At 39.4% G+C, this 13,681-nt stretch overlaps 1 protein-coding gene across 1 annotated transcript in view; it reads right to left on the bottom strand.

The window, feature by feature from the left end:
• Positions 1–13,681, bottom strand: part of mvda (mevalonate (diphospho) decarboxylase a) — a 40,995-nt gene that overhangs the window by 7,149 nt on the left and 20,165 nt on the right. The window contains exons 6-8 of the mRNA XM_055649006.1: positions 10,379–10,453; positions 6,834–7,049; positions 3,523–3,638 (exon numbers count right to left, since the gene is read on the bottom strand). Coding sequence (XP_055504981.1) covers positions 3,523–3,638; positions 6,834–7,049; positions 10,379–10,453 — 407 coding nt within the window. The remainder of the gene's footprint in view (positions 1–3,522; positions 3,639–6,833; positions 7,050–10,378; positions 10,454–13,681) is intronic.

The following is a 13,681-nucleotide window of genomic DNA, read 5'->3' as shown; positions in this document are numbered from 1 at the left end:
TGTTGATTTGTTGGAAGAAATAGCAGATTCATTTAACTTAAAAAAAATATATATATACGAATACACACAACCCTGACATCCTTAGAAATGTCAGAATTAAATTTTTGTAACCTTTTCGGTTAAGGTAGAACTACTTGTATCATGGTACGAAAACAATTTACTAATTAAAGTGTACATCAATTTACAACAGTGTTTTTGAATCCATCTGAAACACCGGAGTATAGTCTTGCTATAGTCGGACTATGGGTCCATTATCAGCCAGGGCAACATTCGGCTAGCCAGGCCATCTCAGACGTCAAGCTCACCAACCACGCTGTCCGTGCTCCACCCAGCCCCATTGGATTAAAACTTCTCCATTCTTGGACCCCAGTCTTTGTGGTCTGACTAATGCAGAAACATTCCTTGGACTTCTTACATTCCCTCTCAGTGGTGGAAGTGTTATATCTCTTGCCAGCTTTGGCCTGTTAATCTCCAAAATCTTATTAAATTCTTCAACTCGTGCTGCCATGATATGCATAAGGCAAAGGACCGATGGAGTGCAAGGTGAGGTTTGGAGGCGAGTTAATTATAGTGAGGGAATAAGGTGAAAGAAAATAGAGTGGGAGGAGGCGATAAGAGATGAAGCTTGGGGAGGGCAAGGAAAAAAATTCAAGGACATTTTTGATCGAACTGTGAAATAACTGTACCATGGAATATTCACATTCTGAAGAGAAAAGGATGACATTGGTGCAAGTAGCAGAGCTGCTGCCTTGCAGTGTCAGAACCTACAGTACTATCCTGTGTGTTGTCTGTGTGGAGTTTGCTTGTTGTCCTTGTGATCGTATGGATTTCTCAGGGTGCTCTGGTCTCCGCCCAAATACCAAGGATATGCGATTTAGTAGGTAAATTGCCCATTGTAAACTGTCCCCATGTGTAGGTTTAGGGAATTGATGAGAATAAAATAATGGGATTAACATAGGGTTAGTGCAGAACCCAAAACGGAATGGATTATATTTGGAATAATAGGAGAAGATACCAATTTAAATAAAGATCAAAATGTTTTTTTTTAATTATGGGTTAATAATTGGAAAGAAATTGATACTTAAATTTTGGAAAAATACAACCACACCAACTGTTAAAATGTGGATTAGGAATATGATGGACATAGCACGCCTTGAAGAAATGAGACTCCGACTAATAGATAAATATGACCAATTCTTAAAGAGTTGGTCTCCTTTCATCGACTTTTTGGAATCATGTGATGCAGCGGTGCCGTAAGGATTGCTGATTTCAGTTCATGACGCGGATAGAGCTACATCTCCGAATACAGATTTGAAAAATTCTCTTTTAAGGGGCCTTCTCTTCTATTTCTACTTTCCTCTTTCTCTCTTCCTTTTTTTATTTTTTATATACACACTTCACGTTTTTCTACTCTCTACCATCTATTTTTCCACTTTTTCCCCTTTCTATTGCTTTCTTTTTCTTGTTCTGCTTACTTCTTTCTTATAACATAAAACTAGAGGTTGTACATAGAATGGATTACGGTATTACATAGTTGGCACCTAAAATTAGGTGCCACTGTACTGTTTTGTGCTGTATTAACTTCTAATAAAAAAAAACAAAACAAAAAAAAAAAAACAAAAAAAAAAAAAACAAAAAAAAAACATAGGGCTAGTGCAAATAATCATTAATGGATAGGGCAGGTTATGGGTTTAAGGGCCAGTTTCCTTGCTGTACAACTTTTTTTTCCCCCCAATGTAAACATAATGGCTTTGGCATCTTTTTCTCTCCTACCATAATACCATCAACCCCATCGTCCTTCTAATATTTTACCTTCTCCAACCAGCCACTGACCCTAATCCTATCCTGGCAACAGAACACCTCTTGTATTACCATGGGCCAGTTTTCTAATTATGTATCTCTGCACTAAATGTCTTTTTTTTTTTGCAGTCTTTTTCTTTTCAGTCTTGTAGAATTTGTAATACTCATGTATAATTTCTGTTTTTGTGTACTATCGGAATCTATGTGGCTCTGTTGCATTTTCATTGTATCTGTCCTTCACCGTACTTGTGCATGTAACAATAAGATTGATTTGTATTTTGACTTGTTTGACTGACTATCTGGCTCCTAGTTGCATTCTGTTTTTTTGTGCATAATTCTTTGTGGTACATCTAATCCCATTACGTCCTCTGTTGCAATCAATGGAGTTCTGGTATGGATGCAAGTTTCTGTTTTGCAAACCTTGCAGTCAAGGAATCATTTGTCCCGCTGAGTTACTCCAGCATTTTGTGTCTACCTTTGATTTAAACCAGCATTTGCAGTTCTTTCCTAATCATTTGTCCATGCAGTGTACAGCTAAATAACAGTAAAAGTTAAATAACAGTATTCATTTGGGAAAATAATCTACTGTTGAAAGCCAAGCACCTAGACAGTTAAGACTTTTCAGATTTAGCCTAGCTGTAGCCTATTCTATAACTCAAGCCGTCCATTCCGTACAACATTCTTGTTAATCATTTCTGCATTCTCTCACATGCTTCATATTGCAGTTTTGTTTGCCATGCTCCATATTCCAGATACACAGTCTCACCAACAACCTACACAGCTGAAACATTATGTTACAACTCTTGGATCATTTTCGATAGTGACAAGCGTGCGATAGAAAGAGTCAATATTTCACTTGCATACCAGTATATTTGGTAATTGGTAATGTTATATCCAGTAACTGCCTCTTCCTTCTACATTAAAAATGAAACTACAGAACATTTTTCCTTAAATACACTGTTGATTTGCAATAGGAATATACCGTTAAAAGACAGCCATCTGGAATTTTTAGATTGTGTCTAGCTGTTGCCAAATAGCAAAATACGTGCCAAGGAAGTGAATAGCAACCGCATTAATTTTGGGTGAAGGCAAATTAAAATGGCTGTTTGCCAAATGACACATTTAATGTTCACAGAATTATCCCTCTACAATTGAGGAACCTTTTATATTCCTGAAATTTAATTATAATTTAGATGAACAAGATTAACCAATTTGCAATACCACATCATATGATCATGTGATAAGAGTAGAATTAGGCCATTCGGGCCATCAAGTCTACTTCCATTCAATCATGGCTGATCTATCTCTCCCTCCTAACCCCATTCTCCTGCCCTGCCTTCTCCCAATAACCTCTGACACCCATGCTAATCTCACATACAACTTAAAATTTCTCCAATGCAGCAGAAAATTAAGCCATTATTAATTTAAATAAAATTGACCATAGCTTGTGCACATAATGCAAAGGCAAAGACAACTCTACTTGTCTGTGCATCGAACACTAAAATTAAAGTTTACGATTTGAGGAAGAAGGCAGCTAGAAATTTATGATAAATATTGAAACTGCCAACTAGAGAAGAGTTTTCACTTCCAGATGTACAACTACCCTCCAAAAAAAAAGTAAATGGTTCACTCATTAGACATCAGACAGTAAATTAAAAAGACTGTCGTGTGCAGTGGTAAGAGAGCCACATTCATTAAAAAGTATCTACATTAACAACATACTGTTCACCATTTTCTTCCGGAGGAAAATAATGCTTCACAACTTCAACAAACTTATCCACTTGCTGCTCGAGTGTGAAAATGACTGCATTGGGGCCAGCATCAAACGTGTATGCTACCTAAAAAGAAGGGTAAAGTAGATCAGAAACAGGTTATATTTCCAAGTGCAATTCAAAGTTTTTTTAATCCATAGACAATCTATATGTTTAGTTTAAAGAACCATGCACATCATAAAGAATGCTGTCTTTCAACTATTAGATGTTCATTTCAATTAACTATTGTAACAATAGGGAGCACCAACATGCAAATGTAATGATTGAGCAAATGCTATAATGCAACAGAAAAAAATACCATTAGATTCTTAATAAATAGACAGCAGCCTTTTACCACCATAAATAGAATAAAGTTATATTTAAAGGTAACAGTAATGCTGAAACATATGGAATTTGGATTGTTAGATCAATTACTCCTAACAAATATCTTAGCTGGAGTAATAGATTAGCTCTTTTGGAGTTAAATAAAAGTTGTAAGCTCTCTGAAAAAAGTTATTTTGTACAATTTTTCTGCAGTAAATAAATTACCCGATTAAAAATCTTGAATCTGCAACAATTTGGTATACCAATCCAAATTACATTGCTTTTGCAGAAACAAGATCCTGCATGTAACCACTGTAAATGTAGTGAGTGGCAAATCACATGTACACTCGCAAGCACAGAGGGCGGGGGGGGGGGGGGGGGGGGGGGGGGGGGGGGGAGAGAAGTTAGAATGTAAGTTGTAAATGTTGAACTTAGTTGGGCTGCAGTTATTCGCCATATTTAAATTTTGATTCCATTCACTCCAAAACAAGAGAATTTCGGAGTGCACTACTTTACTGTCGGTTCACTCCAAGCAGCAACTCCAAACAGGGAGTTTCCCCCCTCCCATTCCCAATCTGACCTTTCTGTCCTGGGCCTCCTCCATTGTCAGAGTGAGGCCCAGTGCAAATTGGAGGAACAACATCTCATATTTTGCTTGGGTAGCCGACACCCCAGCGGTATGAACATTGACTTCTTTAACTTCAAATAGCCCTTGCTCTCCCTCTCTCTCCATCCCCTCCCCTTTCCCAGTTCTCCCACCAGTCTTACTGTCTCCGACTACATTCTATCTGTCCTGCCCACTCCCCTGACATTAGTCTGATGAAGGGTCTCGACCCGAAACGTCACCCATTCCTTCTCTCCAGATGCTGCCTATCCTGCTGAGTTACTCCAGCATTTTGTGTCTCCTTTCTTTTCAGGGTATTGATTTATTTTTGTCAGATAACACCACTTAGCTGGGGCCTGCTGTCTCTTTATTTCACTTTAGACATACATCGTGGAAACAGGCCACTGAGTCCACGCCGACCCGCAATCACCCTGTTCACCAACACTATCCTACACACTAGGGACAATGTCTTTGGAGTGTAGAAGGAAACCAGAGCACCTGGACAAAACCCGACAACTGCATACCGACAACGCCTGTAGTGAGGATCAAACCCGGGTCTCTGACGCTATGAGGCAGCAACTCTACTGCTGCATCCCTGTGCTGCCCGGTGCCATTCTTAATATACAAAAATGAAGAAGATTAAATGAAGTTAACATGTGGCCCTGCTGATTAACTCAGCATTGGGGAATAAGGAAAGGGAAATGTAATTAAACAAATATTCTCTATACACCTTCCCAAAAAAGACAATACAAAACAATGGAGTACTATAGGTAAATAATAGATGGGAAACTAAATAAATTACCATTGGTTTAAAAAAACCTGGAGAAATTGAAGGGACAAAATGGTGATAAACGCCAATGATTAAATGAGCTGCATCCAAAGGATCTGAAGATGGCAACTATACAGATAATGATTGAACCAATTGTCATCTTCCAAAATTCTTTAGATTCTAGAACAGCTCCTAGACATTGTAAGAAGAAAAATGCTGGAATCCAATATTCAAGAACTAGATAATTAACATATTTATGAAAATCATATTTGTGGTCGTCATTGGCAGAATGGTGGATAGGTGATATGGTATATTTGGACTTTGCACTCAAGATTACCAAACCAAAGTAGGGTACACAATGTTGGAGGTATAGACTGGCATGGATTGGTTAACAGACTTAAGGTTTGGTTAATTGACTAAACAGTAAGAACAAATTGATTATTTTCAAGTTGGAAAGCTGTGAGCAGTGGGTGACCATGAAATCCATATTGAGCCCCGGCTGCTCTAAATCTTTTAACTGGATTGTGACCAGGGATCTGGTTTGTTTGTGGCACGCATTAGATTGCTAAATGGACTAAATATGATGTTTTGAAGGATTTTTTTTCAGTGAAATGAATGCATTCCGTCTCCCATGTCCTGACTATTTGAATAAATGTGATGTCATCTACTTGGTATAAAAATAGAACTGCAGAGCAACTTTTTTAAATGGTTAGTGTGAAAACTGTTGATATTAAGAGGAATCAGATTGTCTTTATACACAAATCATAAGTGGGTGGGCGGCGCGACCGACGTCGCAGCGGCCTCTGCAGTCTGTCTGTGTTTTTTTTTTCCTGTTGAGGGTATAGTTTGTAGTGGACTTTTAAATGTGTATGTGTGGGGGGTGGGTGGGGGAAACTTTTAAATCTCTTCCCTGCACGGAGACCCGACCTTTTTCTTCTCCCCCCCCCCCCCTCTTCCCTCCCCCCCCTCTTTCCTCCCCCCTCTTTCCTTCCCCCCCCTCTTTTTCTCCCTCCTCCGCCCCCCTTCCCCTCTTTTTTCTGAATCCTCAAATTCAGATCATTTTTCTTAACTTTAAACTTTAAAACCGTGTTATTTGAAGGTTAGGGAATAATCTAGGGCAGAAAGTGGAATGTCCTTGACAACACAAATTCTGTTTTTTCTTGCCCAATTAAAAATCTGATTCTTAACAGATGTCAAATATTTTGCAGCGATCAAATTCTAAATTGCATCGGTTAATTGCAGTTGTTTGAATTGTGTACATGTAGTTAGGAAGGGTAACAAACATTTCATGTCCTGAAGCTCAGTAAGGAATGCAAATAAACTTTTGTTACACCAATTAGTGTCCAATGGCGTTTCAGACTAAAGCTTTAAGAATAGTACAATATCATTTAAATGTTCTCAGAGCAATTCAGTCAGAATATGCATTAAACTAGTAAAATACTTTGTTACATCAATTTTCCAAACAAAAAAATTCAAGTATTAAAAATATTTTAGGAGAGAGGGTGAATTTTAGAGTAGGCTTATATACATATATACCTTTTAAATGTCAATGTCAGGAATATCGAGATAACAGTGGTCAACGTACCAGTGTCTCATCAAAGTGAGAGTTATATCTATGTACCAAATTAATGATACATTTGGAAATTTCATTCAGATAGAAGATTGGTGGAAAGGTATCAAGACACGTAGCATGAAACTGGTTGCTGTCCTTCATGGTTAACTGAGCAAACTTTTCAAAATCTCGTTGTTTGATCGCTTCACTCATTTCCATCATTCGTTTTGGAACAATTTCAGCACGATACTGCAAAACAAGAAATTCACACATCAACCAGAAATCACTGGAAATACTCACCAACTACATCTTTGGAAAGAATGAATGAAATGAATGAAAACTTAGTCACATGTGACAAGTCACAGTGAAATTCTTTGTGTGCATTGCTTGCCAAAATATTACAACCCCACCCCACCCCGCCAGTCCCCCCTTTGTTATTCTCCCATCTTTCATGGCGGTCCCCCCACGCCAGGTCCTCCAAGAGAAACAGCTTTAATGCTTCAAGTCCCATAGAATATAAAAATTGACATTGTTTTGGTTACAAACTGTTTCTCACTAGTTTTCAACTCAAGTTTAGGTTTATTATTGTCACCTATACAATCAAAACCTTTGTTTTGCAAACCTTTGATATCCAATCAAATCAGATAATACTATACATAAATACAATCAAGCCAAACTCATGTACCATAGGTAGAGTGCAACACAGTGGCACAGCAATAGAGGTGCTGCTGTGTCAGAGGATTCAATCCTCTGGTGCTGCCTATTCGGAGTTTGTACGTTCGCCTTGTGACTGCATGGATTTTCTCCAGGTGCTCCGGTTTCCTCCCACTCCAAAGACATACAGGTTTGTGGGGTACTTGGCTTCTATAAGTTGTAAATCATCCCCAAGTTGCAAGTTGTAGGATAGTATTAGTGTATGGGTGATCGCTAGTCAGCCTGGACTCAGTGGGCCGAAGGGCCTGTTTTCACATTGTATCTCTAAAGACTGAAGGGAAAGATACAGTGCAGAATTGACTCAGTCATCTACTTTTTATTATCTGCTGATTGAGCTACAATCAACACAGAACAAATCCTGCAAGGATTGTGGCTGCCTCAGAGTCTGATGGGTGCTTCCATTATGGTTGCATGCAAAATGAGGAAGTGTGCATGAATGTACACAAAAAAGCTGGAGAAACTCAGCGGGTGCAGCAGCATCTATGGAGCGAAGGAAATAGGCAACGTTTCGGGCTGAAACCCTTCTTCAGACATGAATCGTGTGTCCTCTCAGGTTGATACAAGGAATCTCATAGCACAATCGAAGAGCAGCAGTGGAGCCAACATTTGATGCCTTAGCCACCGTTTATCTCTCATTTAACATAGAAAAACAGGCCATTATTATACTGTTGTCTACTGGAGCTTTGTGTAAAATAATCGCCTTAGCTCTTAGCCTCACACACTGAGTTTCTCCAGCATTTTTGTCTACTTTAGTTCTTACAGTGGCCAGCCTTCAAAAATACCTAATTCACTGTAGAGTATAACCCTAGGCCATAGAAGGAGCCATATAAACACAAATCAGGTTTCCCTACACATTTCACACCTCCGGTGGCGCTGCGATCTGGCTGCCTCGCCTGCAGCGGGTTTGTTGTTTCAAGAATTTTTTGTTTTTTAAAGTATGTTTTAGTGTTTCTCTGATAATAATAATAATGCATTTTATTTATGGGCATCTTTCAGGGCTCTCAAGGACACCTTACAGATTAAGACAAGCAACTTACAAACATATAAACAAAATGAAACAAAAACAAGTAGTAGTAGGGACAGCAACAATACACAAATCGACAAGAGAGCAGCAGCAGCTAGTCAAGTCAGCATTGACTCTCACTTCCGGCAGCCATCTTTGAAACAGAACAATCAAAAACACATTTTAACTGAAGAAGGGTTTCGGCCCGAAACGTTACCTATTTCCTTCACTCCATAGATGCTGCTGCACCTGCTGAGTTTCTCCAGCATTTTTGTGTACCTTCGATTTTCCAGCATCTGCAGTTCCTTCTTGAACACATTTTAACTCTATGTCTTGCGTGGGGGGTGGTGGGTGGAATAGGGGGAAACCGTTTTCAGGCACCTACCTCGATGGAGATGCGAATTTCTTCCTTGTCGCTTCTTTGCCCAACCCCTCCTCACGGCCCTACAGCTGGTTTGGTGCGGCCTTTCCCGGAGTCGGGCCCAGAGCTTCAGCGGCGGCCCTGCAGGGACTTTAACCGCGGACCCCCCTTGCTGGGGGTTGCCGGGGAAGCGCTCCGACCGTTGGCTTGCGGCCTACAACATCCTGGAGCCTCGGTCTGTGGAGCTTCTGGCGGCAGGCGTGGAGCGGATCTTTCATCGTGGTGTGGGCAACCCCTCGCCGGGGGTCGCCAGGGAAGAGCTCCGACCGCCGGCCTGCGGCCTTTAACATCTGGAAGCCGCGGTCTCCAGTAAGGAGGTGGCCGATTTGGGAGCTCCGGTCCGCGGGGTGTGCTCGACCTTTCCTGACGTCGGCGTTCCGACCATCCCGACCAGAGGGCTTGAACATTGGGCCGTCTGTAGCAGTGACTAGAGGTTCAGGATCCCCACAACGGGTGAACAAGGGAGGAGGACTGTCTGAACTGTATTGCCTTCCACCACAGTGAAGAATACTGTGGTGGATGTCTGTGTTGAATTATGTTGTGTATTGTGTCCTTTTTTGATTGTAACGCTGCATGGTAAATTACATTTCACTATAGTGCATGTGACAAATACATTTGAACTTGAACAGTTGATAAACCACAGCACCAATCATTCACAAAATCACAACTGGTTAACTGTTAATTAAATCAAATAGATCATTCATCAATTATCAAAACTGAAGTCGTTCACCTGCACTTTTGAACAGATCATTTGTCTAATGGTGCAGCAGAACGACTTCAGTTTTACCAACAAGATGGAATGGTTAAATCGATGCCAATTTAAATATGGAGTGAAAATGATCTATTTGATGCTAACATAAATGTTGCCAGATTTATTAAATTCAAATATTCAGTTTACAACAATAACATTTGACATGATCTCTGGAATGATAATACAATAATGTAAACACTATATTGCCATGACCACGAGTTATCTGGAGTTTGCCTCAACCACCATTAAATGTACTATAACTTTAGCTTATCCTGCATTGGTACTACTTAAGTTCCTTGTTCTTACATTCTGTGATTTACACTGTTTCCTTTAAAATAATATTTTTTATACCAAAGCACAGAGAGGAGGATGCAGTCACCAGTTGAGATTAGGACACAATGACTGGCTGCAAGAAGGACTGATGAAGACGGTATAAACACATGCTGGAGCAACTCAGCGGGACAGGCAGCATCTCTGGAGAGAAGAAATGGGGATCTGTATCTCTAAAGTCTAAAGAGTGAAGGGAATGATACAGAGTGCATAATTGACTCACAGTCATCCACTTTTTATTGTCTGTTGATTGAGCCACAATCGATACAGAATAAATCCTTATGGTATTAGTTTTGCATGCAATAACATTTTAGTTAAACAAAAATTCAGAGAATACTTCCAAAGTAAGAATTTCACACCTTCAGTAGAGGACTCGTCTTGACAGTAGTTTGCATCCCAGCAGTACTACTAACCACCTTTTGCTCTGCATTAACCTGAAAAAAAGTGGATCAAAAGATCAGCCATCCACTACCACAAGAGAACAAAACACTCAAAAGGAACTTTATAACAAGAGGAATCAAATATAGGAGCAAAGAGGTCCTTCTGCAGTTGTACAGAGCCCTGGTGAGGCCACACTTGGAGTATTGTGTGCAGTTTTGGTCCTCTAATTTGAGGAAGGACATTCTTGCTATTGAGGGAGTGCAGCATAGGTTTACAAGGTTAATTCCCGGGATGGCAGGACTGTCAAATGCTGAGATAATCGAGCAGCTGGGCTTGTACACTCTGGAGCTTAGAAGGATGAGAGGATATCTCATTGAAACATATAAGATTGTTAAGGGCTTAGACACGCTAAGGGATGGAAAACATGTTCCCGATGTTGGGGGAGTCCAGAACCAGGGGCCACAGTTTAAGAATAAGGAGTAAGCCATTTAGAACGGAGACGAGGAAACACTTTTTTCTCACAGAGAGTGGTGAGTCTGTGGAATTCTCTGCCTCAGAGGGCGGTGGAGGCAGGTTCTCTGGATGCTTTCAAGAGAGAGCTAGATAGGGCTCTTAAAAATAGCGGAGTCAGGGGATATGGGGAGAAGGCAGGAACGAGGTATTGATTGGGGATGATCAGCCATGATAACATTGAATGGCGTTGCTGGCTCGAAGGGCCAAATAGCCTACTCCTGCACCTATTGTCAATTGTCTATTGAGATGGATAATACAAGAGTTAGGTTTCAGGTTCATACTAATATTCATGGGCTAGCCTGAATATGAGGATTACCTTTTTCAGAAACTGAGTTTAGTATAAACAAGGTTTCCTTCAAAGAATAACAGAAACAGAAAGCATAGAGAAAGAAAGAGCAACATGCTATTTTCTAATTAATATTCATGAATGCATTTAAATGTTAGTACATTCCTTTCTTTGCCAACATAGAAATAATGGGTTCATATTAATAAACAATAGACAATAGGTGCACGAGTAGGCCATTCAGCCCTTTGAGTCAGCACCACCATTCAATGTGATCATGGCTGATCATCCCCAATCAGTACACCGTTCCTGCCTTCTCCCCATATCCCCCGACTCCACTATCTTTAAGAGCCCTATCTAGCTCATGATCAAATTATAATATTTATCTGCTGAAGGTCACAGGGACTTGGGTCAATATTATTACCGTTGTAAGAGGAAGAAGCAGATTGTATAGCGAAACGTTTCTGATAAGTTTAGACAATTAAAAAATATCTGATATCACAGAAGCATGGTAGATTGATGACACAGGAGGTCATTTCCTCCATACCGTCTGTGCCAGTCAAAACAAAACGCCCAATCTAATCCCACTTTCCAGCTCAAGGTCCTTGTAAACATTTTTTTTAATTATCCTGTTTAACTTTATTTTGCATTCATTTTTGGGTGGAGTTCTTATAACAAGACCGCTTATTGCAATCTTTAATTGTCTTTGAGAAGATATTTTTAACCATTTTCTTACCACTTTACCTGTGGTTGAAAGTTTTGATATGATTGAGTGCTCTGAGGCAACTTCCAAACAAAACGCAAGACAGTGACAGTGCCGTGGGCAGCCCAGAAGGGAAACATGACTGCTTTCTTTCATCTAGTGACGTACGTGATCAACTACCTGTATTAATTTTTTCATTACAGATATTGACATTAGCTATTTTTACTCCTTAGCTATATCATAAAATTATTTGACTGCTTTGATTGTTTGCTGTAAATACATGTTTTTTTATTATTCAAACTATAACACTGTTCTACTGTACTCCAAATAACTGTTTACATGCATCTTGAACTCTTCAAAACCACAAAAAAATCGCCATGTTAAATGATAATTAACAAATATCTGAATCAAGAAGTTCTTTACAAAACAAGATCATTATTTCTGCGTGGTTTATGTTGTGGTTGCTTCAGAAGAGACATTGATAATACACTACAGTGAAATTCATCACCTGTTAATAACACCATACAAGCACACACATTGGAACATATTTTCAAACTTCAGCTCCATTGAAATCAACAGACATTTTGGTGACGGTACAGCAAATTGTCTATTCGACATGATGCATGTGACACTACCAACTGGTGATGAATTTCTTGGCATTTGTCTGCATAAGTGCACTTGTTTCCTTTTAACATTACCATGACCTCTGGAATGGTCCATCTCCCAATTTGAAAACCTTGACAATGCAACAAGCCCATGCAATCCAACTTCTTAAGTGTAAATTAATTAACTTTGAATAATTTAAAAATATTGACGTTAAGTAGTTCCTCATCAGAACATTATCAGAGTACATATAATTGATATCATGCCTCATTTAAGGGTCCATTTACTAATACAGAGATGCATAGAACTACTTGCCTCCTCTACCCCATCCTTCTCAATGTATAATTAGTCAAACTTTTATTCAATCTTTTACAGAAATATTTAGAGACAATTAATAGAAAGAAATTAGGCCAATGGTTTCTCGTGCCATATATTCTACATATTAATAACAATGCACAGAAAAAATGTCATCATATGTTTTCCTTCTGACAAACATTTTGCTGCATTGTGTTCACCACTCAAGTGGAATGGAAGGAACTACACTATGCTATAGAAATTATGACCAGTTTAGTCTTTAATGAAACACTCTCTCCCACACATCATTTTATAGATATACAACAGCTACTCCATCTACTTTATCATTTACTTCTCTACTTATTGCCTCCTTTTACACCATTTCGTGATTCTGTCATGCATCTGTCCATCAACCAAATCACAGACCAATCTTTATATAGCCAGTCCCCCTACTCTACACCAGTTGAGTGTTTAAAGCTCTGAAGTTGTCTTATTTCAGTGCCTCTTTTAATTTCAAACATGGTCCGTGAAAAGTTTCACATTAAAATTGTTTTTGTGTAGGAAGGAACTGCAGATGCTGGTTTACACTGAAGATAGACACAAAATGCTGGAGTAACTCAGCGGAACAGGCAGCATCTCTGGAAAGAAGGAATGGGTGACATTAAGGGAAACATCACCCATTACTTCCAATCAGAGATGCTGCCTGTCCCGTTGAGTTACCCCAGCATTTCTGTGTATCTTCAAAAATAAATCTTACTTGCCTACAACTTACTGTTTGGACACAGCCAATCCTGCACGAAGAATAAAGCAACATATTTTGGATGCTATTGTTACAAGATGCAGTATCTGCAAAATGTAGAGTCAATAAGGTAAAATATCTAGGGC

This window comes from Leucoraja erinacea, chromosome 17 (assembly GCF_028641065.1).
Source record: "Leucoraja erinacea ecotype New England chromosome 17, Leri_hhj_1, whole genome shotgun sequence".
Taxonomy (NCBI): Eukaryota; Metazoa; Chordata; class Chondrichthyes; order Rajiformes; family Rajidae; genus Leucoraja; species Leucoraja erinaceus.
The sequence above is the reverse complement of the archived record's forward strand: the minus strand, read 5'-3'. Positions and strand labels throughout refer to the sequence as shown.